Source organism: Loxodonta africana, chromosome 24, assembly GCF_030014295.1.
Source record: "Loxodonta africana isolate mLoxAfr1 chromosome 24, mLoxAfr1.hap2, whole genome shotgun sequence".
Taxonomy (NCBI): domain Eukaryota; kingdom Metazoa; phylum Chordata; class Mammalia; order Proboscidea; family Elephantidae; genus Loxodonta; species Loxodonta africana.
Window position 1 is genome coordinate 43,820,516 of NC_087365.1, and position 26,740 is coordinate 43,847,255.

The 26,740-nt window shown below is 40.8% G+C and overlaps 1 protein-coding gene across 1 annotated transcript; it reads right to left on the bottom strand.

The window, feature by feature from the left end:
- Nucleotides 1-653: 653 nt before the first annotated feature.
- On the bottom strand, nt 654-26,607 carry SERINC3 (serine incorporator 3). The gene is made up of 10 exons (XM_003411560.4): nt 26,450-26,607; nt 13,179-13,340; nt 12,515-12,708; nt 11,010-11,089; nt 10,220-10,357; nt 6,000-6,169; nt 5,291-5,381; nt 4,306-4,486; nt 1,569-1,796; nt 654-906 (listed from the first exon to the last, which is right to left on the bottom strand). The coding sequence occupies exons 1-10, from the start codon at nt 26,486-26,488 to the stop codon at nt 768-770; spliced, it is 1,422 nt and encodes a 473-aa protein (XP_003411608.1). The 5' UTR covers nt 26,489-26,607; the 3' UTR covers nt 654-767.
- Between the last annotated feature and the right edge of the window lie 133 nt (nt 26,608-26,740).

The following is a 26,740-nucleotide window of genomic DNA, read 5'->3' on the forward strand; positions in this document are numbered from 1 at the left end:
TTCACATGCATTTTACTTTTACATACTCATCAACCAGAGAATTACATAAATTAAAGCTGCAGTGCTTTCCCAGGTGAATCTTCACTTTAACCAAACCTACAAAGCATTTATTGAAATGAATGTATCTGGCAAAGCCACAGACTTGAATCAAGCAGCATCAATGCTGCAGTGTTTAAAAAAAAAAAAAAACCAGTAAATGAAAAGACTCAAAATGTAAAAGCAGTGGCCGTATCAGCAACCACTCTTCTGAGGAAGGGCCCACGCACACTCTCCTCCCCTCACGTGATGCTACACCTCTTTAAGAGTTAAGGAGGGAACAGAGTCCTTGTATCATACAAGTTAGGACTTTCACAGAGGAGAGCTGTCATATAAATGCATTATTCTTTTGCTTTCTAAGGATACTGCAATAGAAATATATTATTGATGGCCTCAAATATCCAACATTTTTCTATCTTAAATCGTAGTTGTAGGTACTTATAGATCTTTATAAAGAATTCTCTTCACAGCACAGCTGTAGTTTACTTTAAAATGCAAAAATGTTCCTTTTGCACTATCTCCTTACAAATAAGCATAATATACATATAAATGAAAAGCTAAGATCCTGCATCAAGCATTATTCAATCTTCTCATCTGATATAGACCTGGATGTAGTCAAATCTGCAAAGCGTTCACTTAACATTTTAGTTGAAGCAAAGATAAAAAGGTTACAGGCTTTCAGCAAAGGAGAGCCTTTATGAGTCTCAGGGGTCTCGGTGGCACTCAGAGGCTCAGCTGAAGTCCCGGCTGGTGAGGACAAGTGGGGCCACCAGGGTCCAGACGTAGAGGAGGAGGCAGACCCAGCTGGAGCTGATCTTGACCCACACAGCCGGCCACTTGCTGGTCATGCTCTGGAACTCTGCATCAGGGCTGAAAACACAGCCAAGACTCAGGTAAAGGGGCCTGTCATCGGCACTCGGCAGCCCCAGCCAGAGCCAAGAAAGCCCCCAGTGAAGCTTTCCCCCCAGCACTACCCCCCAATAAGGGCTACAAGGGACCTGGGGAGGCTGGTGCTTTTCATTTTCGTGAGCTTTAGTTCTTATGAAATGCAGGGGACTCTGCCTCTCAACAGGCTTGCTTCTCCTTGCTGGCATGAAGAACCTGACTATTCCTGGAGAAGGGGCCTTCAGGACATCTGCCTGTTTGAGTTATTGGCAAAAGTCTGCCTCTCTGAAACTTCCCTGCCTCAGCACGTTATTTCTTCGGCCAAAAGATTTTGAGATGGCCAGCCATCTCTAGACACAGAGAAAAATGAGTGAACGGGAGTGGGCCAGATCACTGTATGTCATGATGTTCTCTCTCTAGTAACTCGAGTCTGGATGAATGCCTTATAATTTGGACTCTAAGAATGCCAGCTGGGTTTTAAATGCCAAAGAAGAAAAAGTCAGAGGTATTCAGGAGAGTCAGCAGTGAATACGACTTCATTATACGGGTAGGAGTAGGGGACTCTGGGGTCAGGACAATGGATGGAGATTTTACAGGCAGTCCAGGAGGCTAAGTGGTCTGCCATCCATTTTGTCCGTGTCTCCTACCTGTACCACTTCGTCAGGGTCATCATGATGTACAAGGAAGCCAAGCAGAGCATTAAATGGAAAGAGGAGTAGCTGTACTGCACTCCTTCTTTCTCGTTGTCCACAGCCCGCCGAGGCTGTCCATCTTCTTCATCGTTGGCACCACTAGCAGCTGTATCACTGAGGATCACGCTGTCACTCCCCGATAGGGTCAGCTTGTTCACCTGGCTATTGCTGGATGTGCGAAAGCTGGAAAAGTGATCCCAAGGAAGACAAGTCAGAAAGGGGCCGTGATGATGAACTGCTGCCACTGGCTTGTATATGTGAAGGTTATTTCTGAGCTGCTCCTACTTTGAGGACTGAGGGCTAAGGCCTTAGGAAAGCCCTGCTCAAGCACTGGACTACTGCCTCTTGTTACAAGACAGATGGACTCTCATCAGTTACCCATGGCGGCTTAACCACCGAGGAGTTCCCCGTAACACACCGTGCACTCAGTGTCCGTGCCTATGGCTTCACAAGTGTCTCTTCTATGCCTGGAATATCTACCACTCTGCTCCCAGCTAACTTACCCAACCTTTAATTCTCTATGTGCCATTTCTTCTAGAAAGCCTTCCCTGACATTACCCCCTCCCTAGGCTGGTTTAGGAGACACTCCTCAAACTCCCATGACCCCTACGCTTCCCTCTGCCACAGCACTTACCATACTGAGTAGAATGCATGTCTGCATTCCTGTCTCTCTTGCTATTCACAGAACTCCTTAAGGACAATGACCTCAGTCATCTATGCATCTCTGGCACACAGAAGGTACTAGCTAAAGGTTTGTTAAATGACTATCTGAATAAAAAGGACATACAAATAAAGGACGAAAACTATACAGTATCTTAAAAGACGCAGGAAAAAAAAAATCCTCCGACAAAATCCAACACCCTTTCGTGATAAAACACTCAATAAACTAGAAATAGAAAGGAGCTTCCTGAACCTGATAAAGGATATCTATGGAAAACCCACAGTTAACATCATACTTCATGGTAAAAGACTGAACGCTTTCCCCCTAAGATCAGGAACAAGACAAGAATGTCTGTTCTCAACACTTCTATTCAGCATTGAACTGCAGGTTCTAGTCAGAATAATTAGGCAAGAAAAAGAAATAAAGGAAATCCAGATTGGAAAGAAAGAAGTAAAACTACCTCTACTTGCAGATGACTTGATCTTGAATCTAGAAAATCTTAACCACCCACTGCTGTCGAGTCGATTCCGACTCATAGTAACCCTATAGGACAGAGTAGAGCTGCCCCATAGGGTTTCCAAGGATAGCCTGGTGGATTCCAACTGCTGACCTTTTGGTTAGCAGCTGTAACTCTTAACTGCTACGTCACCAGGGTTTCCAGAAAATCTTAAGGAATCTACAAAAAAAAGAACTACTACAACCAATAAAAATCAAACCCAGTGCCGTCGAGTCGATTCCAACTCATAGCGACCCTAAAGGACAGAGTAGAACTGCCCTATAGAGTTTTCAAGGAGTGCCTGGCAGATTCAAACTGCCGACCCTTTGGTTAGCAGCCATAGCACTTAACCACTACGCCACCAGGGTTTCCACTAGAACCAATAAAAGAGTTCAGTAAAGTTGTTGGGTCCAAGATCAATACAGAAAAAAAAAAACAACTAAATTTCTATACACTACCAGTTAAACAATCCAAAAATTAAAAAAAAAGAATTCCATTTACGATAGTATAAAAAAAATAAATACAACAAAAGAAGGATAAGACTTGTACACTAACAACTATACAACAACATTGAAAGAAATTAAAGACCACCTAAATAAATGGAAAGATAGCCCGTAATCATTGACTGGAAGACTTGATAACGTTGAGATGGCATATGCAATGCAATATGGGTACAAACTGGTAATACTGGTTATCTCTGGGGTTTTGGATTACCAGGCTTTAACTTTAGATGTTACACAATTCTGCAGTTGTTTAAAGATTGTTTACAATGATCAAGATTCTTCATGACAATCTTGTCCTAAGCACCTTTTAACCCTTTCGTGGATTTTGGAGGTGGGGCGGGAGGGGAATTTTTTGGTGATCCATGTTTTTTCACTAACGGAATGGATACCGAATCATTGTTGGTAATTTTTTATTTGAAAAAATGGGAAGCCAACTGCAAACGGGCCGTATTGGTACCGTGTTTCATGAAGTATATCACAAACACAGGACCTATTGGTACCACGTTGCAGGAATTGTATAAAAGAGGTCACCAGGGAGGCGAGCACTTTATAAAAGATGTCACCAGGGAAGTGGCTAATTAAAGTGGGCCATATCGTTCCCATGTTCCATAAACCACATTACATATACGGCATGTATCAGTCCATGGCCCAGGAAGTGCATCACACACTGTTGTCACCCTGAAAATAACTCATTTACTTGAATATTTCCAAATGCTGGTAAAGTGGTAACCATACCTTCCCAAACAACACAAAGGAAATGATAAACATACTTGCAAGCCTTATCTTGATATACAGAAGCCAAAAGACACAAAAGCTTCATATGATCATTCCCCCAGGAAGCATCCCCTCATACAAATGGCTCTCAACACTCAAATGTGGTACAGACCAACTTCCCTTTTTTTTTTAGGCAGCTGTATCAGCATCCACCATGATACCAGAACATGCTAACGTGGCTCAAATGCCTGCCAATAACCCTCTAGGGGCAGAAAATGTAACTGGGAAATATATGTCCCAGAGCCCATATTAACTTACCTAGAATACAAAAGGCAGAGAACAAAGACTACCAGCCCGATAAAACCATCTGAATCCAGAAAATGCCCGCTCTTTAATGGTGGGGCAGATGTAGGGGCTGGAGCAGATGCATTTCCAGGAGCTAGGGTTGGTGCAGTTATGTGTGTAATGATGCTCAGCAGGCTAGGGTTGCAGGACCGATCTGAAAATGAGAAACTTTTCGTTACCCTGGTTATAGCCCATCTTATTGGAAACAAGGGTTAAGAGAGGTGCTTACGCATCACCCAACAATGATGTGAAATGCAGGAACACTGTACCCAAAAGAATTTGAAACCTAGCAGTCCGTACCATACTTGTGTTACAACCAGTGACATGGTTTTAGAAAAAAAAGAAAACAAAAAACCATCTATTGAAGTATTAGGTTGTCAATCTTGATTTCACTGGTTTTGTGGCTTAATTGGTAAATCTTTTTAATGCTATAGCTGGGCAAAGGTTTTAACCACAAGTAGGTATCCCGAGTTTTATTTGCACACAGTTACATAGGAATACAAAAAATAAAATAAGTCACCTTCGGGGCATCTATAATAATTGTTTATTTTCATAAGGCGTCCACAGAATACCCTACCGAGAAATAACGCTATTGTAACTACGACAGGAGAGTGCTGTCAGTTGTTTCTTCTAATGCCTACACCACCAAAGTAAAATTCAATTAAAGCAAGTCCACCAAAGGGCTAAAACAATGTTGCTCTTTTCCACAGCTCTGAACTAGTTTAAGGTAGTCCAAGAATAAAAGGACTATATGTCAGCTGTGAATAAGCACGGGGAATGAAGCCTGAAAGGTAAATATCTGTCAGCATATAGTGATATAGTGAACACTGTACATTCAAGTGATGTTTTTTTGTTCGTTCGGATGTTTTTATATGGTTCTAGCTCTAGTTTTTGCACCCGCCAAAGGGGCAGTTTCCTTTCTTTTCATGAAATAAATGTGTTACTGAGATTCCCTTACCAGGTTCATTGGACATGGCTGACCACGTGAGGTACATGGTATAGAGGGTGATGAAAGAGGACTGCAGGAGGCCAGAACGAGGCTGGTGTTCCTATGGAATCAAAAGGAAAACAATGCCACATGGACTGCAAAGACAAGTATGGAATATCCCTGGGACTCAATGAGTTGTATTAACTAAGAGCCTGCTGGTTCTGCTTGACAGCTTAAAGATAACAAATAACCTTGCAGTTTCTTCAGTTAGCTTGCAAAAGAACCAAGAAAGAGGAACCATCCACTATTGTTTCTCCAGGCATTTCATCACCCTGGAGAGTCCTGTGTTATTACACAAGACTTTGATTGTCCAGTCCACTAGAGTAGTGGAAAGAGTCTAAGCTCAGCTTTGCCACTAACTAGCTGGGTGACCCATCACTTGACTTCAAGACTTCAGTTTTCTCATTTTTAAAAGGAGAGGTGATGGCTGGACGTTCATATCTACAACTCTATGAATTTTAAAAAGTATACTATTTAAAAGATGAGACTCAAGAGCATGAATTTTGTTTTTAAATATTAAAACCAATTACATTTTCAAGTTGATTTCCCTAAACTATCTTGGCTAATGACCCGTAAGAATCATCCCCATGATTTAAACACTTTTGAATTCTCTAGTTACCTAGATGTTAACATCAATTAAAAACCGCTCATAAATGAAAGATGCGGAAAACAACCATACCTGAATTTTTGGATGAATTGATATGACAGAAACCACAATGCAAAGGATCAGATTAATACTGATGAAGAACTTGTTTTCTGTGCATCCATCCGGTTTAGTATAGAATATGTAGAACAGCACAACACAGACGATTGACAGGATATAAAAGAAGCTTGTGAAAGACAATAAAGCTAAAAAAAAAAAAAAAAAGGAAGGGGGGAACCAATATGAATGCCTACAATTGTAACGGAAATAAATTTTTACAATAGAGACCAATTTTCTTTCACTGTACATAAAAATGAAAAGATATTGACTATAAAACAAAAAATAATATCAGTAAGGAGTGTGTTTCTTAGTTCAGTCAAATATGGGTGGCTCCTGTCTGCAGGCAGGATGAGAAGGCAGGAAGGGACAGGTTGAATGAACGCAGGGAACCCAGGGTGGAAGGGAGAGTGTGCTGTCACATTGCGGGGATTCCAACTAATGTCACAAAACAATATGTGCATAAATTTTTGTATGAGAAATTAACTTGAGCTGCAAACTTTCACCTAAAGCACAATAAAAAAAAAAAAAAAGAAGAGGTTGTTACTTCACTTTTGTGGTGGCCAATAATTTACAGTGAAATTACAGGAGTCCCAAGGTTGAAATTTCAGATTGTGTTAAAGTTGGCTCAATGTTAAATTCCAAAATTCACCAAGCAACTGAATTCACATCCTGAATTACCTAATTTGGTTTAATGGGTTGGGCAGACAGACGTGATCATGCCACCTGGGTAAACTGCTAACTACGTGCTGAATAACATACATTATTAGCTTTTCTTAGCAACCTACAAGGTTCATTCCTGGGTCTTCTGGCCCTTTCCCATTGCAAAGGATACCACATCCCTGAACTAGGGGAGTGGCTCGTTTGGAATTTTCAAATATCAAAGCTGAAGTTCCTTTCCATTCACATGGATAATCAACAATTAGCTGTGTCACTTTCTCTGAAAAGTAGAAAACATGACGCTAAGCATACAGTATACTTAGACCAGTTGCAGCAATGTTGAGCTCAGTTAATTTGTGTTCAATTCAAAGCACAAACTTATTTAGAAAAAAAAAAAAAAAAAAACTAGTTTCTATTTATTTCGATGGATTTTGGGTATATATAAAATTACTAGCCAAAACCAAAAAACCAAACCCATTGCCGTCAAGTCGATTCCAACTCATGGTGACCTTACAGGACAGAGTAGAACTGCCCCATACGGTTTCCAAGGAGCGCCTGGTACAATGCTTAATTTTTTCCACCTGAATATACAAGATTTCTCTACTTACAGTTACTCCAAAGCATGGCCAATCTACAATTATTAAATTCTTCTAGAGTTGAGTGGTCCAAAATGTGTTACAGAAAAAAGAAGTAAATGAATAGGTAAAAAATAAACTTTTATTAGTCAGAAAGAAGTAAAGGAGGATTTTCAGAATCTCCAACCCATAATGATAAAGACTATTTAATAATCCTTTGCCTAAAGAAACAGTCATTACAAACAATTTAAGTGACCAAAAATAGGGCAATGATTAAATAAATTATGGTACATCTATTCTATGGAACACCTGCTGAACGAATGACTTAGTCACTGGCATGGAAGGATATTCATCATAAACTAAGTGAAAAGAATAAGTTGTGGAACAGTGTATATAGTATGATCCTACTTATATTTAAATGTAAAAGTGACAAATGTATGTGCAGAAATACAGATAAAGGTTGGATAACAGTGCTTATACCTGGAGAGGAAAATGGGTTGCAGGTGAGTAAAGAGAGATTTGCATGTTTCACTCTTTATAAAGTTCTGTCTTTTGTGTTTATGGTAAACGTGGTATTGTTTGTGTTTTTAATAATTTAAAAAGAAGCTAAATAAATGACAATAAAACCAGACAATTTGACAGTATGTACTAAAATTTTAAATATTTTGAATATTTAAAATATTCATACCCTTTGACCTTCTACTTCTGGGAGTTAATTCTAAGGAAAGAATCAAAGATGTACTCAAAAATGTATTATTAGGTATTTATTGCTACTTGTTGTTGTTAGGTTCCATTGAGTCGGTTCTGACTCATAGCAACCCTATGTATAACCGAATGAACACTGCCTGGTCCTCCGTCATCCTCATGATTGTTGTTATGCTTGAGCCCACTGTTGCAGCCACTGTGTCAACCCACCTTGCTGAGGGTCTTCTCTTTTTTTGCTGGGGCTCTACTTTACCAAGCATGATATCCTTGTCCAGGGACTGACCCCTCCTGATAACATGTCCAAAGTATGTGAGATACTGTCTCATCATCCTCGATTCAAAGGAGCTTTCTGGCTATACTTCTTCCAAGACAGATTTGTTCATTCTTCTGGCAGTCCATGGTATAGTAAATATTCTTTGCCAATACCATAATTCAAAGGCGTCAATAATTCTTCTGTCTTCCTTATTCCTTCTCCAGCTTTTGTATGCATATGAGGTGACTGAAAACACCATGGCTTTGGTCAGGTGCACTTTAGTCTTCAAGGTGATGTCTTTGCTTTTCAACACTTTAAAGAGGTCTTTTGCAGTAGATCTGTCCAATGCAGTGCACTGCCTGATTTCTTGATTGCTGTTTCCATGGGCGTTGATTGTGGATCCAAGTAAAATGAAATGCCTGACAACTTCAATCTTTTCTCCATTTATCATGATGTTGCTTACTGGTCCAGTTGTGAGGATTTTTGTTTTATGTTGAGGTGTAATCCACACTGAAGGCTGTGGTCTTTGACATTCATCAATAAGTGCTTCAAGTCCTCTTCACTTTCAGCAAGCAAGGTTGTGTCATCTGCATAATGCAGGTTGTTAATGAGTCTTCCTCCAATCCTGATGCCTCCTTCTTCTTCATATAGTCCGGCTTCTCAGATTATCTGCTCAGCATAAAGACTGAATAGGTACGGTGAAAGGATACTATCCTGATGCACACCTTTTCTGACTTTAAACCATGCAGCAGCCCCTTGTTCTGTTTGAACAACTGCCTCTTGGCCTATTATAGGTTCTGCATGAAAACAATTAAGTGTTCCGGAATTCCCGTTCTTTGCAATGTCATCTATACTTTGTTATAATCCACACAGTCGAATGCTTTTGCATAGTCAACAAAGCACAGGTAAACATCTTTCCGGTCTTCTCTGCTTTCAGCCAGTATCCATCTGAAACCGACGGTATCCCTTGTTCCATGATCTCTTCTGAATCTGGCTTGAATTTCTGGCAGTTCCCTGTCGTTATACTGCTGCAACTGTTTTTGATCTATCTTCAGCAAAATTTTACTTGTGTGTGATATTAATGATATTGTTCAATAATTTCCACATTCAGAAATTATCTACTTATAAGTTAAAAAAAAAAAAGCCAAACTACAAATAACTTGAATATATAATACATTTAAAGGATAAATAAAATACAAACATATTACAGTATTATTCAATAACTTTTTTTTTTTTCTATACACAGAAGATACATATGCACACACAGAAAAAAATGTTGGAAGGCTATAGGCTAATATGTTAACACTGAGTGACTGCTATATAGTTGGATTATGGAGGGTTTGCTTGCTTTTGTGATTTTGTTTTCCAAGTTCCTGACATAGAGCATCTATTACTTTTATAAATGGGGGGTGAGAGAGGAAGAATCTTAGCAACTATTCTTTAAAAAAATGAGGTATAGCTGGGTCACTGCCTCTAGTAAGTAAAAAAAAAGTAGAGGGTTCCAAAATCCCTCCTCAGCACTAAGAGGCTGTAAGTCTTACTCCCAACCTAGAAATCTTAAGTGCCCTTTACCTACCAGAAAACTTTTATAAGAGGTGGGATCACACTCTCAAAATAGCAGTAAGGACCATTCACCCGTCTCTGCCTGAGGTATGTGGGCAGATATCCCATATGTAGAACCCATCTGAGTCTTTTATACACGAAGACAAGGTATTCAAAACCAGGTCTATGCCAGTGAATTAAAAAAAAAAAACAAACTCATTTTCTTTATCTAACTACATTATGAATCCCAAAATAAATGAAATAGGAGAATCTAATAATTTATATCATCTGTGCTACTTCCTTTTAATAATGTATCTAATTCAGAATTGATTCAGTTTTTTTTTTTTTTTTAAAAGACAGCTCTACAATAGAAGCTTATATACTAAATCACTTGAGATTTTACTGTATACTGTATAATGCAGCATAATACAACATGGCTCTCACAGGTGAGTTTAGATACCTACCGGCATACCAGCACCTTGGGTTTCCTTCCTCCATTTTTTTAACCCATGATTCATTCCAAGAGTGAGCAAAGTCAACCAACAGCACCAGCTGGATGAGGATGAAGAAGAAGGCCCCTCCCATGCCAATAGTAAACCAGGCTACAAACCAAAAGAACAAAGTTATTCTTTACCATAGGAATGACGTTTCAGAATGTTACTGTCCAATATCCTGAACAGATTTCAACTCAAATGAGAGGTGGTAAGGGCTTATTCTGTCTCCAGCAGTAATGCAAGATCATTCCAACTCCAAACTCAAAGGTATTCTCTGAGAAGTGTCCTGTTAGGTTTCAGACCTTTTAAAACTTGTTCTAGCTTGTGCCAAGGGGAGCCTAGAATTTGACATTTTAAGTGTCAAATTAGCCTTTTCCTTTACTTTAGAGAAGGGAAATCACTGTGGAAATCCATGCACATCACTTGATGCCATATTACAGAAAGCAGGTTAAGATAAGAACAGTAGCGTATAAGAGTTACAAGTCCTCATGTGGACAAGCTCTCCACCTAACCTAGTGTTACAAGTGAGAAGGCAAACTTTTAAAATACTGGCACTAGACTAACATATGGTTTCAGAAAAGCTAAGCAGTAGGTACAGTGTATGCCTCTTGGCTTTAACCTAAGTAACTGACGCACAGAACTAGACAGCATCTCATTTATGTAACACCCAGTTCTGTAGTATCAGTAAAGAAAGTGTAGCTTTAACTCAATCATTTGTAGAGTTTGTGTATCTTATAACTCTCTCAATAGTAAACCATACCTGTGGTAAAATGACCCCCGGGAATGTAGAAAGATCCAACCATGATACCAACAACAGCAGCAATTTTGAAGAACCAAAACCTATTAAAATAAAATAAATGCATTTCTGAGTGCTAATTTTTTCCCTTACACCGAGAAAAATGAACTTCTGAAATACAAAAATAAAAGCCTTAGTAGCATTACCAACATGCTTAGGTTTATTTCATCATTTGGCAGGAGGCTATGTCACTATTTCCCACAATTTAAAGATGAACATTAGCACAGAGAGTAAATCACCCACTTTCATAGTGAGAGCGAAACGTGTAGCTTTTTGGCATCTCCCTATTTTCAGAGCTTAAAATTAAGATGTTTTTCTAGAATTCTGGGGAATTCTAAACTTCTAAACTAACAGAGTTAGCTAAATATTGAGCCATTTACTCTTAGATTTGGGGGGAAAAGTTATCACCTAATCTTTCTTTTACAAGGTAGGACATGAAAGCCCAGAGAGATCAAGTGTCTTGCTCACGACATACAACTCATCACTGGCAAAACCAGAACCAAACCTGACTTTCAGTCTATCATCCTGAATGACTGCCTTGTATGCCAGAGTGGAAAGAACTAGGTTTTGGGCAGACCTGAGTTTCAATCCTAGCTCCAGCCCTCATTAGCTGAGAGATCTCAGGCAATTTATTTAACCTCTTCAAAATTCAGTCACTGCGTCCATAAAAGGGAGATTATAATACATGTAAAGTTTACAAAACTCCCTTCGGTCTTCTAATAACAATTAGAAATATATGTAAAAGGGGAAGTGGAGGTCAGGAGTGAGAGGCAATAGAATATGTAAATCAGTGGCTGAAACATATTCAGTTTATCTTTTTGCATACTTTTGCATATACCGGATAAATGTTTATCTTAAAACAATAGAAAGAATATATACTCCACAGTCATATATGTACATGTGTGTATGTATATGTATATACACACACACATAGAAAGTGCCTAGCATATGACCTGAACTGTATGATAGGTGTTTAATAAAAATTCAGGAATAAGCAAACAGACACATGAGACTATGTGGGCAACTCCTGTCTGGAGCAAAGACGAGAAGGCAGAGGGGGACAGCAGCTGGTTGAATGGACACAGGGAATACAGGGTGGAGAGGAGGAATGTGTTGTCTCCTTAGAGGGAGAGCAGCCAGCAGTACATAGCAAGGTGTGTGTAACTTTTTGTATGAGAGACTGACTCGGTTTGTAAACTTTCACTTAAAGCACAGCAACAAAAAATTCAGGAACATGAACAACACTGGTATTTGGAAAAATGACAAGAGGTTCCCCCCATGCCTCTCCTGCCCAGTGTTACAGAGTTCAAACTGAAAGTGGCATCGAAACAATTTCACACGTATAATAGATCAGAAATACATCTGGGCCACTGATTTACCTACTCTACTGCGTCCGGCGGAAGGGCAACATGAACTGCTGAAGAAAAGCCACACCGTAACATAACGGGCTAGGAAGAGATCTCACATACCCGTTGTGTACTGCTGCTCTGGGATCCCTACTCGTTTTCACTTTTAACATGAGCAGAAAGAAGAAAAAGAAAAAGATGGCCAAGGCAAAGTGGATCCGATACACGGCTTTATAACCGACCAGCACATCACAATCTTTATCCTCCATGATATCAGCCATCTTGACCTTAAGTCCCTCTTCACAGAATCCAGGAATCTAAAAAAGCAATTTCAATGCTAAGAAATTATCCACATTTAAACACAGATTCTATTCCACTATAGGAAAACCTGGATTTATGGAACTGATCAATTCAACATCTGCTAGGCTGTGATGCTCTAGCTATAGCTGACTCCTACTAAAGGTCAGTCTAGCTTTGATGTCTAAATTTTAAACATACTAGAAAGAGAATGTTTGTGGGGTCATTCTTTTGTTATCTATTTTCAGTCAGCTGCTAGTTTAGAGCCTGAAGATGTTCATTTTGACTACTTTTATTTCTGGAAAAGGACTAATACCTTCATAGTCTGCATTTTGACTACATCCAAAAGTAATGCAAAAATCCATAATTACATTGAACTTGACTGACTCTCCTAATGCTGAAGAACTTAACAAAAACATTAATTATACGTAAAATTTTTGCAAAATATAACAATAACCAGTAAATGAAGGGTACTGTTATTTCTACCTACCTTCTTCAGCTCAGTTTCCATCCCTCTCGTCAGCATGATACAGGATACAGCAGTGCCCAGGAGCAGAATGAAGGCGTAGATAAGGCGCGTCACGGTAGAATTCTTAGTGTTGGGGCAGCAACTACATACCAAACATGACGCGCCACTGCAGAGGCATGGAACCTACAATGAGGACATCAGGGACATCTGAGACCTCCTTCAACAGACTCCTTCTTGACATAACCCAAAAACCTAGTGCTGTCGAGTCGAATCCGACTCATAGCGACCCTATAGGACAGAGTGGAACTGCTCCATAGAGTTTCCAAGGAGCGCCTGGTGGATTTGAACTGCTGACCCTTTGGTTAGCAGCTGTAGCACTTAACCACTAAGGTGCAGCAAGACAGAAGTTTAAAAATAAAACCAGGTTAAAACCAAGCTTTGACAAGTTTTAACTGAGAGAATATAGTTGGGAGGTGGGAGACAAAGGTAGTAGAAGTGAAGTGTGCACTCTGCAGCCAGACCTCAACCTATTTCTGCCACTTTACCTCAACGAATTATATAATCTAAACCTATTTCTTCATCTGTAAAACAGACTCAATCATAGAATCTTCCTCACTCAGATGCCGCTGTATTAAAATGACCACTCAACACAATGCCTAAAACATAGTAAAAGCTCAATAAATATTAGTTATTGTCATGGATCGAATTATGTTCCCCCCAAAATGTCCATCAATTTGGTTAAGCCATGATTCCCAGTATTGTGTGGCTGTCCTCCATTTTGTGATTGTAATTTTGTTAAACGGATTAGGGTAAGATTGTAACACCACCCTTACTCGAGTCACCTCCCTGATCCAATGTAAAGGGAGTTTTCCCTGGGGTGTGGCCTGCACCACCTTTTATCTCTGGGAAGACAAAAGGAAAGAGAAGCAAGCAGAGAGCTGGGAACCTCATACCACCTAGAAAGCAGCACCGGGAGCAGAGCCTATCCTTTGGACCTGAGGTTCCCGAGCTGAGATGCTCCCAGACCAAGGGAAGACTGATGACACGGACCTTCCTCCAGAGCTGACAGAGACAGAAAGCTTTCCCCTGAAGCTGGGTCCCTGAATTTGGACTTCTAGCCTACTGGATTGTGAGAGAATAAACTCCTTTTTGTTAAAGCCATCCACGTGTGGTATTTCTGTTATAGCAGCACTAGACGACTAAGACGGTCTATTCACGCACAGAGAGCTTTGTTTTAAAACAAGATGTGTTAAGTACTGAGAAAAATGCAAGCCTAATTCCACTTGCTGTTTGAGAATACTAATTTACCAAAGCTTATATTACAGTGTAAAGCAGCATTATACGGAAACCCACTTATAAATGATAGCAGGAGCCATTGGCTCCATTCAGGAGCAACCTGGATCTTTGGTCAACTAAAATCATTTACTAAGCACTCCAGATGAGAAATGATGTAATCTGAGTCATTCTTACATATGCTTGATTAAGAAATTGCTTGAGTTGCCTTGACAGGTGAAATTATCACGTCATATCACGAAGATAAGCTAATTCATAATTATCAGCAGAAGAAGCAAATTTAAACAATGGGGAGCCCTGGTCTTACGTTCTAGTTCTTAGCAATAATCCCTACTTTTTAAAAAGGTGGGACCGTGTGTGGGTTTTACCATGGTTTTGTGTGGTTTGGGACAAGCTACTAAACTTCTTAAAGGCTAAGTTTTCTCATCTGTAAAAATGGGCACAATACCACCTACCCAAACAAGGTCAGTATGTGAAGACTGACATGGTGCTAGGAATGTAAATGACCTAGAACAACGCCTATCATATAGCAGGGGCTCAATATATGGTGGTAGCCATAATTATTTGTAATCACAATTGCAATGGGAAAGTGATCAACTTCAGTCATCCAATTCTTAGCTACAATCTGGGCCAAAAGACCACAACAAGCTTATATGATAGGTGTCATAGAGACAAAAGGCAGATTAGGTTACTAGGGGCTGGGAGAAGGGGAATGAGGAGTTAACGTTTAGTGGGATGATGAAAATTTTTGGATATTAAGATAGCAGTGATGATTTTATAACATTGTGAATATAATTAATGCCACTGCATTGTACACTTAAAAGTAGTTAAGATGGCACATTTTATATGTATTTTACCACACACACACACACACACACACACAAGAAATTATACCAGAAGTCTGTATCTGGCCACAGATAGAAATCTAAACATTTTACAGCTAAAAACAATGACACTGATTAGTTTAGGTGCATTTTGTCTGCATTCTCAAACACCTGTCTCCCTTTAGCTTTTTTTTTTTTAACTGTACAAGTCACATTATCTCATTATAATTGCTTACTTGTCTCTAAACTTCATGAGAACATAAATACTTTGAGAGGGAAACCACCTAGTGTTACATCTCTTGCACCTTCACACAATAGATACTGAGGAAATCATCTGTGGGGCAAACCTGTCCTTCTTTATATTGTGTCACTTCCTATCTCCAAACCAAACAAAACCCAACCGAATCCACTGCAATCGAGTCAATTCCAACTCATAGCGACCCTATAGGAGGAGTAGAACTGCATGACAGAGTTTCCAAGGAGTGCCTGGTGTATTTGAACTGCTGACCTCTTGGTTAGCAGCCGCAGCTCTTAACGACTATGCCACCAGGGTTTCCTTTCCTGTCTCAGTAACTGACAATTCTTCCTGTTGAAGAGGCCAGAACCTTGGAGTTACCCTCGATGCCTTCGTTTTTTCTAAACCTCTCATCCAGTCTGTCAGCAAATCAGCTCTATCCTCAAAATATATCCAGAATCTAATCATTTGAATAATATCCTTGGTCTAAACCACTATATTACCTCTCACCTGGATTAAATGCAATAGCTCTCGTCTCTCTGCTTCACCCTTACTTTTCTACCACCTATTCTCCATACAGCAACCAAAACTCATCTTCTTAAAACACAGGTCAGATCACATCACTCCTCTTTTCAAACTCTACATGGATTCCTCCCCCACGTGTCTTGTCAGTTTGTCATACTGTGGGGGCTTGTGTGTTGCTGTGATGCTGGAAGCTATGCCACCGGTATTCACATACCAGCAGGGTCACCCATGAGGGAGAGGTTTCAGCTGAGCTTCCGGACTAAGACAGACTAGGAAGAAGGACCCGACAGTCTACTTCTGAAAAGCATTAGCCAGTGAAAACCTTATGAATAGCAGCAGAACACTGTCTTGATACAGGGCTGGAAGATGGGCCCCCCAGGTTGGAAGGCACTCAAAAGATGACTGGGGAAGAGCTGCCTCCTCAAAGTAGAGTCGACCTTAATGATGTGGATGGAGTAAAGCTTTCGGGACCTTCATTTGCTGATGTGGCACGACTCAAAATGAGAAGAAACAGCTGCAAACATCCATTAATAATCGGAACCTGGAATGTACAAAGTACAAATCTAGGAAAATTAGAAATCATCAAAAATAAAACGGAATGCATAAACATCGATATCCTAGGCATTAGTAAGCTGAAATGGACTGGTATTGGCCATTTTGAATCGGACAATCATATAGTCTACTATGCTGGGAATGACAACTCCAAGAGGAATGGTGTTGCATTCATCGTCAAAAAGAACGTTTCAAGATCTATCCTGAAGTACAGCGCTGTCAGTGATAGGATAATACCCATCTGCCTACAAGGAAGACCAGTTAATATGACTATTATTCAAATTTATGCACCAACCACTAGGGCCAAAGATGAAGAAACAGAAGATTTTTATCAGCTGCTGCAGTCTAAAATTGATCGAACATGCAATCAAGATGCATTGATAATTACTGGCGATTGGAACGCGCAAGTTGGAAACAAAGAAGGATCAGTAGTTAGACAATACGGCCTTGGTGATAGAAACAATGCCAGAGATCGAATGATAGAATTTTGCAAGACCAACAACTTCTTCATTGCAAATACCTCCTTTCACCAACATAAACGGCGACTATACACATGCACCTCGCCAGATGGAACACACAGAAATGAAATTAACTACATCTGTGGAAAGAGACGATGGAAAAGCTTAATATCATCAATCAGAACAAGGCCTGGGGCTGACTGTGGAACAGACCATCAATTGCTCATATGCAAGTTCCAGCTGAAACTGAAGAAAATCAGAGCAAGTCCATGAGAGCCAAAATATGACCTTGAGTATATCCCACCTGAATTTAGAGACCATCTCAAGAACAGATTTGATGCATTGAACACTAGTCACTGAAGACCAGACAAGTTGTGGAATGACATCAAGGACATCATCCATGAAGAAAGCAAGAGGTCACTGAAAAGACAGGAAAGAAAGAAAAGACCAAGATGGATGTCAGATGAGACTCTGAAACTTGCTCTTGAGCATCGAGCAGCTAAAGAAAAAGGAAGAATTGATGAAGTAAAAGAACTGAACAGAAGATTTCAAAGGGCCTCTCGAGAAGACAAAGTAAAGTATTATAACGACATGTGCAAAAAGCTGGAGATGGAAAACCAAAAGGGTAGAACACGCTCGGCCTTTCTCAACCTGAAAGAACTAAAGAAAAAATTCAAGCCTCGAGTTGCAATAGTGAAGGATTCCATGGGGAAAATATTAAACGACGCAGGAAGCATCAAAAGAAGATGGAAGGAATACACAGAGTCATTATACCAAAAAGAATTAGTCGATATTCAACCATTTCAAGAGGTGGCATATGATCAGGAACCCATGGTACTGAAGGAAGAAGTCCCAGCTGCTCTGAAGGCACTGACGAAAAAAAAGTCTCCAGGAATTGATGGAATATCAATTGAGATGTTTCAACAAACAGATGCAGCGCTGGTGGTACTCACTTGTCTATGCCAAGAAATATGGAAGACAGCTTCCTGGCCAACTGACTGGAAGAGATCCATAGTTATGCCTATTCCCAAGAAAGGTGATCCAACCGAATGTGGAAATTATAGAACAGTATCATTAATATCACACACAAGCAAAATTTTGCTGAAGATCATTCAAGAACGGCTGCAGCAGTATTAACGACAGGGAACTGCCAGAAATTCAGGCCAGTTTCAGAAGAGGACGCGGAACCAGGGATATCATTGCTGATGTCACATGGATCCTGGCTGAAAGCAGAGAATACCATAAGGATGTTTACCTGTGTTTTACTGGCTATGCAAAGGCATTCGACTGTATGGATCATAACAAACTATGGATAACACTGCGAAGAATGGGAATTCCAGAACACTCAATTGTGCTCATGAGGAACCTTTTTACATAGCTCAAGAGGCAGTTGTTCGGACAGAACAAAGGAATACTGATTGGTTTAAAGTCAGGAAAGGTGTATGTCAGGGTTGTATTCTTTCACCATACCTATTTAATCTGTATGCTGAACAAATAATACGAGAAGCTGGACTATATGAAGAAGAATGGGACATCAGGATTGGAGGAAGGCTCGTTAACCTGCGTTATGCAGATGACACAACCTTAAAGTGAAGAGGACTTGAAGCACTTACTAATGAAGATCAAAGACCACAGCCTTCAGTATGGATTGCACCTCAACATAATGAAAACAAAAATCCTCACAACTGGACCAATGAGCAACATCATGATGAACGGAGAAAAGGCTGAAGTTGTCAAGGATTTCATTTAACTTGGATCCACAATCAACACCCATGGAAGCAACAGTCAAGAAATCACTGCATTGCATGAGGCAAATCTGCTGCAAAGGACCTCTTCAAAGTGTTGAAGAGCAAAGATGTCACCCTGAAGGCTAAGGTGCGCCTGACCCAAGCCATGGTATTTTCAATCACATCATATGCATGTGAAAGCTGGACAATGAGTAAGGAAGACCAAAGAAGAGTTGACACCTTTTAACTGTGGTGTTGGAAAAAAATATTGAATATACCATGGACTGCTAAAAGAATGAACAAATCCGTCTTGGAAGAAGTGCGGCCAGAATGCTCCTTAGGAGCGCAAGGATGGCGAGACTGCGTCTTACATACTTTGCACATGTTGTCAGGAGGGATCAGTCCCTGGAGAAGGACATCATGCTGGGCAAAGTACAGGGTCAGCGAAACAGAGGAAGACCCTCAAGAAGGTGGATTGACAAAGTGGCTGCAGCGAAGAGCTCAAGCATAACAACGATTATAAGGATGGCGCAGGACCGGGCAGCATTTCATTCTGTTGTGCATAGGGTCGCTATGAGTCGGAACCGACTCGACGGCACCTAACAACAACAACACATGGATTCCTATTATCACTTGAATAAAAGCCAATGTCCTTAAACTGGTCTACAAGGCCCTAAAAAATATGGATGTACAAAATTTAGCTCTCTGCTACCTTTTGGACTCATTTCCTATTTTCCTCCTCACTCATTCAGTTCTGGTACACTGAACTCTTTGCTGCTCCTGCTGAACAAAACACGTAGACTCCACCTCAGGGCTGCTGTTCTCTCTGCCTAGAACACTATTCCCTGAAGTGTCAGCATGGCTCACTGTTACTTCCTTTAGGTCTTTACTCAATTTTTTTCCCCCCAGTTTGAACTGACTTTATTATCTTGTAAATGTGAATTTTACAAAGTGCTTTACAATGAATGATTACATTCTTTTTTGTGGCTAATGGAGTTCCACCTTAGAACCAGATGGGTGCACAGTGGAGCCTGGGTTTGTGATCTCTGAGATGTCTCTGATGCCTCTGTTATGTTAGTTATTGATACAATGTCAGCCAAGGCTAACATAGTAACAGTCTTCACTCTGTGGAGTAATAGCACAGAAGAGAAGCAGCAGAGGACAAAGAAGAACAAAACAAAGGGTTCTCCTAAAAAAAGTAAGGAAGCATGTTTTGTGCCTCAAGTCTAGCTCCACGGTAACTGTGAAGCCTTCTTCCAGCACCCCAAAAACCCATCCCCTTTTTTTCGAAGTCTCTTTTTTTCCCCCATTCTGTCCAAAGTATTAAAGTTCAGTTTATATATATAAAAAAAAACCCCAAAACTCATTGCCCTCATGTTGGCTCTGACTCAGAGCAACAGAGTAGAACTGCCCCATAGGGTTTCCAAGGAACGCCTGGTGGATTCGAACTGCCAATCTTTTGGTTAGCAGCTAAGTTCTTAACCACTGCACCACTGGGGCTCCAAATGTTCGTCAAAAATATTTACACCTTTAGTATTTCAGAGCACAGAAAATGACGGAATACTACCTAACTCATTCTATGAAGCCACCATATCCCTGATACCAAAACCAGGTAAAGACACCACAAAAAAAGAAAATTACAGACCTATATCCCTCATGAACATAGATGCAAAAATCCTCAACAAAATTCTAGCCAATAGAATCCAACAACATATCAAAAAAATAATCCACCACGACCAAGTGGGATTTATACCAGGTATGCAAGGCTGGTTTAATATTAGAAAAACCATTAATGTAATCCACCACATAAATAAAAAAAAAGACAAAAACCACATGATCTTATCAGTTGATGCAGAAAAGGCATCTGACAAAGTCCAACACCCATTTATGATAAAAACTCTCACCAAAATAGGAATTGAAGGAAAATTCCTCAACATAATAAAGGGCATCTACACAAAGCCAACAGCCAACATCACCCTAAATGGAGAGAGTCTGAAAGCATTTCCCTTGAGAACGGGAACCAGACAAGGATGCCCTTTATCACCGCTCTTATTCAACATTGTGCTAGAGGCCCTAGCCAGAGCAATTAGGCTAGACAAAGAAATAAAGGGCATCTGGATTGGCAAAGAGGAAGTAAAAGTATCTCTACTTGCAGTTGACATGATCTTATACACAGAAAACCCTAAGGAATCCTCCAGAAAACTACTGAAACTAATAGAAGAATTTGGCAGAGTCTCAGGTTATAAGATAAACATACAAAAATCACTTGGATTCCTCTACATCAACAAAAGAACATCGAAGAGGAAATCACCAAATCAATGCCATTCACAGTAGCCCCCAAGAAGATAAAATACTTAGGAATAAATCTTACCAAAGTACTAGTGCAAGAAACTAAAAAGGACCTACATAAGTGGAAAAACATACCTTGCTCATGGATAGGAAGACTTAACATAGTAAAAATGTCTATTCTACCAAAAGCAATCGATACATACAATGTACTTCCAATCCAAATTCCAATGACATTTTTTAATGTGATAAGAGAAACAAATCACCAACTTCATATGGAAGGGAAAGAAGCCCCGGGTAAGTAAAGCATTACTAAAAAGGAAGAAGAAAGTGGGAGGCCTCACCCTACCTGATTTTAGAACCTATTATACAGCCACAGTAGTCAAAACAGCCTGGTATCGGTACAACAACAGGCACATAGACCAATGGAACAGAATTGAGAACCCTGATATAAATCCATCCACATATGAGCAGCTCATATTTGACAAAGGCCCAATGTCAGTTAATTGGGGGAAAAGATAGTCTTTTTAACAAATGGGGCTGGCATAACTGGATATCCATTTGCAAAAAAATGAAAAAGGACCCATACCTCACACCATGCACAAAACCTAACTCCAAGTGGATCAAAGACCTAAACATAAAGACTAAAACGATAAAGATCATGGAAGAAAAAATAGGGACAACGTTAGGAGCCCTAATACAAGGCATAAACAGAATACAAAACATTACCAAAAATGACAAAGAGAAACCAGATAACTGGGAGCTCCTAAAAATCAAACACCTATGCTCATCTAAAGACTTCACCAAGAGAGTAAAAAGACCACCTACAGATTGGGAAAGAATTTTCAGCTATGACATCTCTGACCAGCACCTGATCTCTAAAATCTATATGACTCTGTCAAAACTCAACTACAAAAAGACAAACAACCCAATCAAGAAGTGGGCAAAGGATATGAACATGCACCTCACTAAAGGAGATATTCAGGCAGCTAACAGATACATGAGAAAATGCTCTAGATCATTAGCCATTAGAGAAATGCAAATTAAAACTACGATGAGATTCCATCTCACTCCAACAAGGCTGGTATTAATCCAAAAAACACAAAATAATAAATGTTGGAGAGGCTGCAGAGAGACTGGAACTCTTATACACTGCTGGTGGAAATGTCAAATGGTACAACCACTTTGGAAATCTATCTGGCGTTTTCTTAAAAAGTTAGAAATTGAACTACCATACAACCCAGAAATCCCACTCCTCGGAATATACCCTAGAGAAATAAGAGCCTTTACACGAACAGATATATGCACACCCATGTTTATTGCAGCTCTGTTTACAATAGCAAAAAGCTGGAAGCAACCAAGGTGTCCATCAACGGATGAATGGTTAAATAAATTGTGGTATATTCACACAACGGAATACTACGCATCGATAAAGAACAGTGACGAATCTGTGGAACATTTCATAACATGGAGGAACCTGGAAGGCATTATGCTGAGTGAAATTAGTCAGAGGCAAAAGGACAAATATTGTGTGAGACCACTCTTATAAGATCTTGAGAAATAGTATAAACTGAGAAGAACACATACTTTTGTGGTTACGAGGAGGGCAGGGAGGAGGGTGGGAGAGGGTTATTTACTGATTAGTTAGTAGATAAGAACTACTTTAGGTGAAGGTAAGGACAATACTCAATACACGGAAGGTCAGTTCAACTGGACTGGACCAAAAGCAAAGAAGTTTCCGGGATAAACTGAAGGCTTCAAAGGTCAGCAGAGCAAGGGCGGGGGTTTGGGGACTATGGCTTAAGGGGACTTCTAAGTCAATTGGCAAAATAATTCTATTATGAAAACATTCTGCATCCCACTTTGAAATGTGGCGTCTGGGGTCTTAAATGCTAACAAGGGGCCATCTAAGATGCATCAATTGGTCTCAACCCACCTGCATCAAAGGAGAATGAAGAACACCAATGTCACACGATAACTATGAGCCCAAGAGACAGAAAGGGCCACATGAACCAGAGACTTACATCATCCTGAGACCAGAAGAACTAGACGGTGCCCGGCCACAACCCGATGACTGCCCTGACATGGAGGTCAGCAGAGTACCCCTGAGGGAGCAGGAGAACAGTGGGATGCAGACCCCAAATTCTCATAAAAAGACCAGACTTAATGGTCTGACTGAGACTAGAGGAATCCCGGTGGTCATGGTCCCCAAACCTTCTGTTGGCCCAGGACAAGAACCATTCCTGAAGACAACTCATCAGACATGGAAGGGACTGGACAATGGGTAGGAGAGAGATGCTGATGAAGAGTGAGCTACTTGTATCAGATGGACGCTTGAGACTGTGTTGGCATCTCCTGTCTGGAGGGGAGACAGTAGGGTAGAGAGGGTTAGAAACTGGGAAAATTGTCACGAAAGGAGGGACGGGAAGGAGGGAGCTGGCTGACACATCAGGGGGAGAGTAAGTGGGAGTATGGAGTAAGGTGTATACAAGCTTATATGTGACAGACTGACTTGATTTGTAAACTTTCACTTAAAGCACAATAAAAATTATTAAAAAAAATTTATACCTTTAAACTTAGTTCTTTTTTTTGTCTGCTAAAAATAGTATTGCAAGTTTTGGCTTCTTTTTAAGACAGGGAGCAAAGGCCCTGAGATCGGAGAGTGCCTGTTTGAGAAATAGCGAAGAGACTGCTGTGGTTAGAGGAGAAGCAAGTAAAAGACAAATAGAGTATGCTTTATCAAGGAGGTAATAGAGGGTTGAGCGTGGAACCTAGAGACTTAGTAAGACAAGAAACAGAGGGCCCCCCAAGTCTGTAAACAAAGTAACAAGAAATAGGCCAGGGTGCAGAAACAAAGCCATTCCCCAGAACAATGGAGCAGGGTATCTAAAAACGGTCCGCAAACTTCTTTAAAGTTGCTTTTCAGAAGCAGCTGGAGAAAACCTGGCCCAGGGACATGCACAGAACATCCACCTGTGACCGCTGTGTGACCTTCCACCAGGGGCAGTAAGGGGCTACAGCCCCAGCTGGGGAATCGAACCCAGGGAGTGAGAGACTGTGCAGGCATGACATCCCATAATAAGTCCTGCTATGAATCCCAGAAGCCCTTGGGACAGGAGCCATCTTGGAAAGCTGCTGCGCATGAGCCTGTGTCTAGGAATAAACATGAATCTTTTCCCTCCCAAGAACTTTTAAAAACTCGGCCTGTCTTTTGTTCTGGGAGATGAGGGTAATGGTTGCTCTAGGTCCTCCGCTTGCAAGCCTCTTCAACAAAGCTTTGCTCCTGTGGAAAACTACATGCCTTACCTGCTCATTCTTAACCAGTGAGAGGCAAGAACCTTATTCCAGTAACATTTTGACCTAGAAATTATAGTCATGTGCAAAATGCTAACAATGGTTTCTCCTTGGTGAGACCTTCCCTGGTCACCCTATCCAAATTTCAACCTCTTCACACGCTAACATACCCGATTCCTGTTTCCTGCTTTATTTTTCACCTTAGCACCTATTTTTATCCAACATGCTTCATACTTATTGTCTCATCCAATTAAAATGTAAGCTCTATGATGAAGGGCCTTTTGTCTGGTTCACTGGAGTATTCCTAGGGCCTACAATGGCAGTACCTAGCCCCTAATGGGCACTCAATATTTACTGAATGAACAGGGAGTGTAACAAAATTGTCTATTAAAAGCAGAGAGTTTATGTGGTCCTTCAGTCTGTTTGGCTTGATCACTACATTCACAGTTTTTATAAATGGAAAAATCCCAAGTTTATCATTCCTTCAAACAAAACTGAGACCTTACTATGGGAAGGGCACTGCAGATGCAGTAAAAAAAGGATGCAGTCCCTGCCCTCACAGAGTGCACGGTGGAGTGTTTGCTGTCTCTAGTTTTTGCTTTTGTGACACTTAACATTGTTCTCTATCATTTCATCATTTTGAGTAAGAAACACTAACATACCTCTCTCCAAACTAAGATATATTCTCATGTGAGCTCACATAATAAGCACTGTAAAGAAAATTGCATTTATATCTTTTATTCTAAATACTTTTTACAATAATGACATAGCAAAGAATAAATTATAGATTTAGGTGTAAGATACTGCTGTTATTTTCTATCCCTATTGTTTCAGCCATAAACAATTATAAAACAGCTCTTTTCTCAAATCACAAACGAAGTGACTATAAAATAGTTTCACGAAAATAAAAATGTGTTTCAGATTACCAGTATAGGAAAGATAAGTTTATTTCAAATTACCAACCCACTTCTTAACTAATGATCTTCGAAGTCTATGTATTTTGTAAACTATGGGTTTCACTCACTAGTGGGTTGCAAAAATCAACTGAGTGAGTTACGCCAGAATTTTGCTTAATGTAATAGAATATAAAAAACAAATTGCGCAGCAGATAAGGGTAAGAATAATTCCATGAAATTTTGTGTCTAAATGGGTGTAGCAGATGACTTTGAGTCACAGTCAAGAAAACTGGAAAGCCACTGTCCTGAAGAAACTCTCTAAATGATTTAACATCCTTCTGATTTAAGATCAACAACCTTGAAGGGCTGAAAATACACTTTGTCCCCAAGAAAGGGTAGTGGAAAGAGACTGAGTCTTTGGCCAATTAAATCTAGGAAATTAGGAAACAAGAAAGAACTTGAGGAATCACGCTCCTCTGAAGTGGGTGGCTATGAAAGAACGCAGCATATTCTCTATCATAAATCCTAAAATTTCATTTTAAAAATATGACGTTTCCAGTTTTCAAGGCTATTCATTTGTTCACTTTATCCTCACGATAGCCCTTGAGAGGAATTTCCTCTTATTACGGGAAGCCAAAGTTAAATAACTTGTACAAGGCCCCTAAATTTCTAGACCACAGCTTCCAATTTTGCATAATTCACAGGGCCTTCTCTCCCTTGCATTAGAACTGCAGGCAGGCCTTGGTTAAAATCCCAACTCTGCCACCTACCCAGCTTTGGCAAAGTCTCGTGCTATGGGATAAAAATGATTCAAGCAAGACACGCCAAATTAAATGATGCCACCTTAAGAGGATGCTTCAAAAATAAACCACCCAGCCCTCGCCCCGGAGCTCTCATTCCGCCAATGCCAGCTCCCGGAGAACCCAGGACCAGGGAGGCTCGCAGGGGCGGGGCAATCGGGATTGTAAACAAAGGCGGCCCGACCTCCTACATTCCCCAAGAAACTCGGAAAGCGAGCCGCTTGGTCCCTGCCTGCGGTCGCCGCAGATCTGGGCCTGGGCCCCCAGGGACCCGCGGCAGCCCAGGGCCTGGGCCCCTCCAAGGTTCTGGGGCCGAGGCCCTTTCGGGCCTGGGCTTGGGGTTCCCTATCGCCCTTCCCCTGGACTGCAGGTCTGGCGGGGACACTAAGCCCCGGAACTCACCCAGCTGGCGAGGGAGAAGGCGCCCAGCACAGCCCCCATGGTGACGGTGTCGACCCAGGCGCCTGATCTGGAGGTTCCTAGCGCGGTGTTAACTGCCAGCTGCGGGGGACGTCTCCTCAGAAAGGCGACAGTTCCTCAGGCCGGAAACGCGGCCCGCCCGCCGACTGACGCGTTTTGGTCATCGCGGGGCCCCGCCCACCGTTCCTAGCAGAAGCCGCCGGGAGGGCATCTCCCATTGGTTGAGACGGAAGGCGGAACTAAATCCACCGGAGAGGTTCAGGCGGAAGGCGG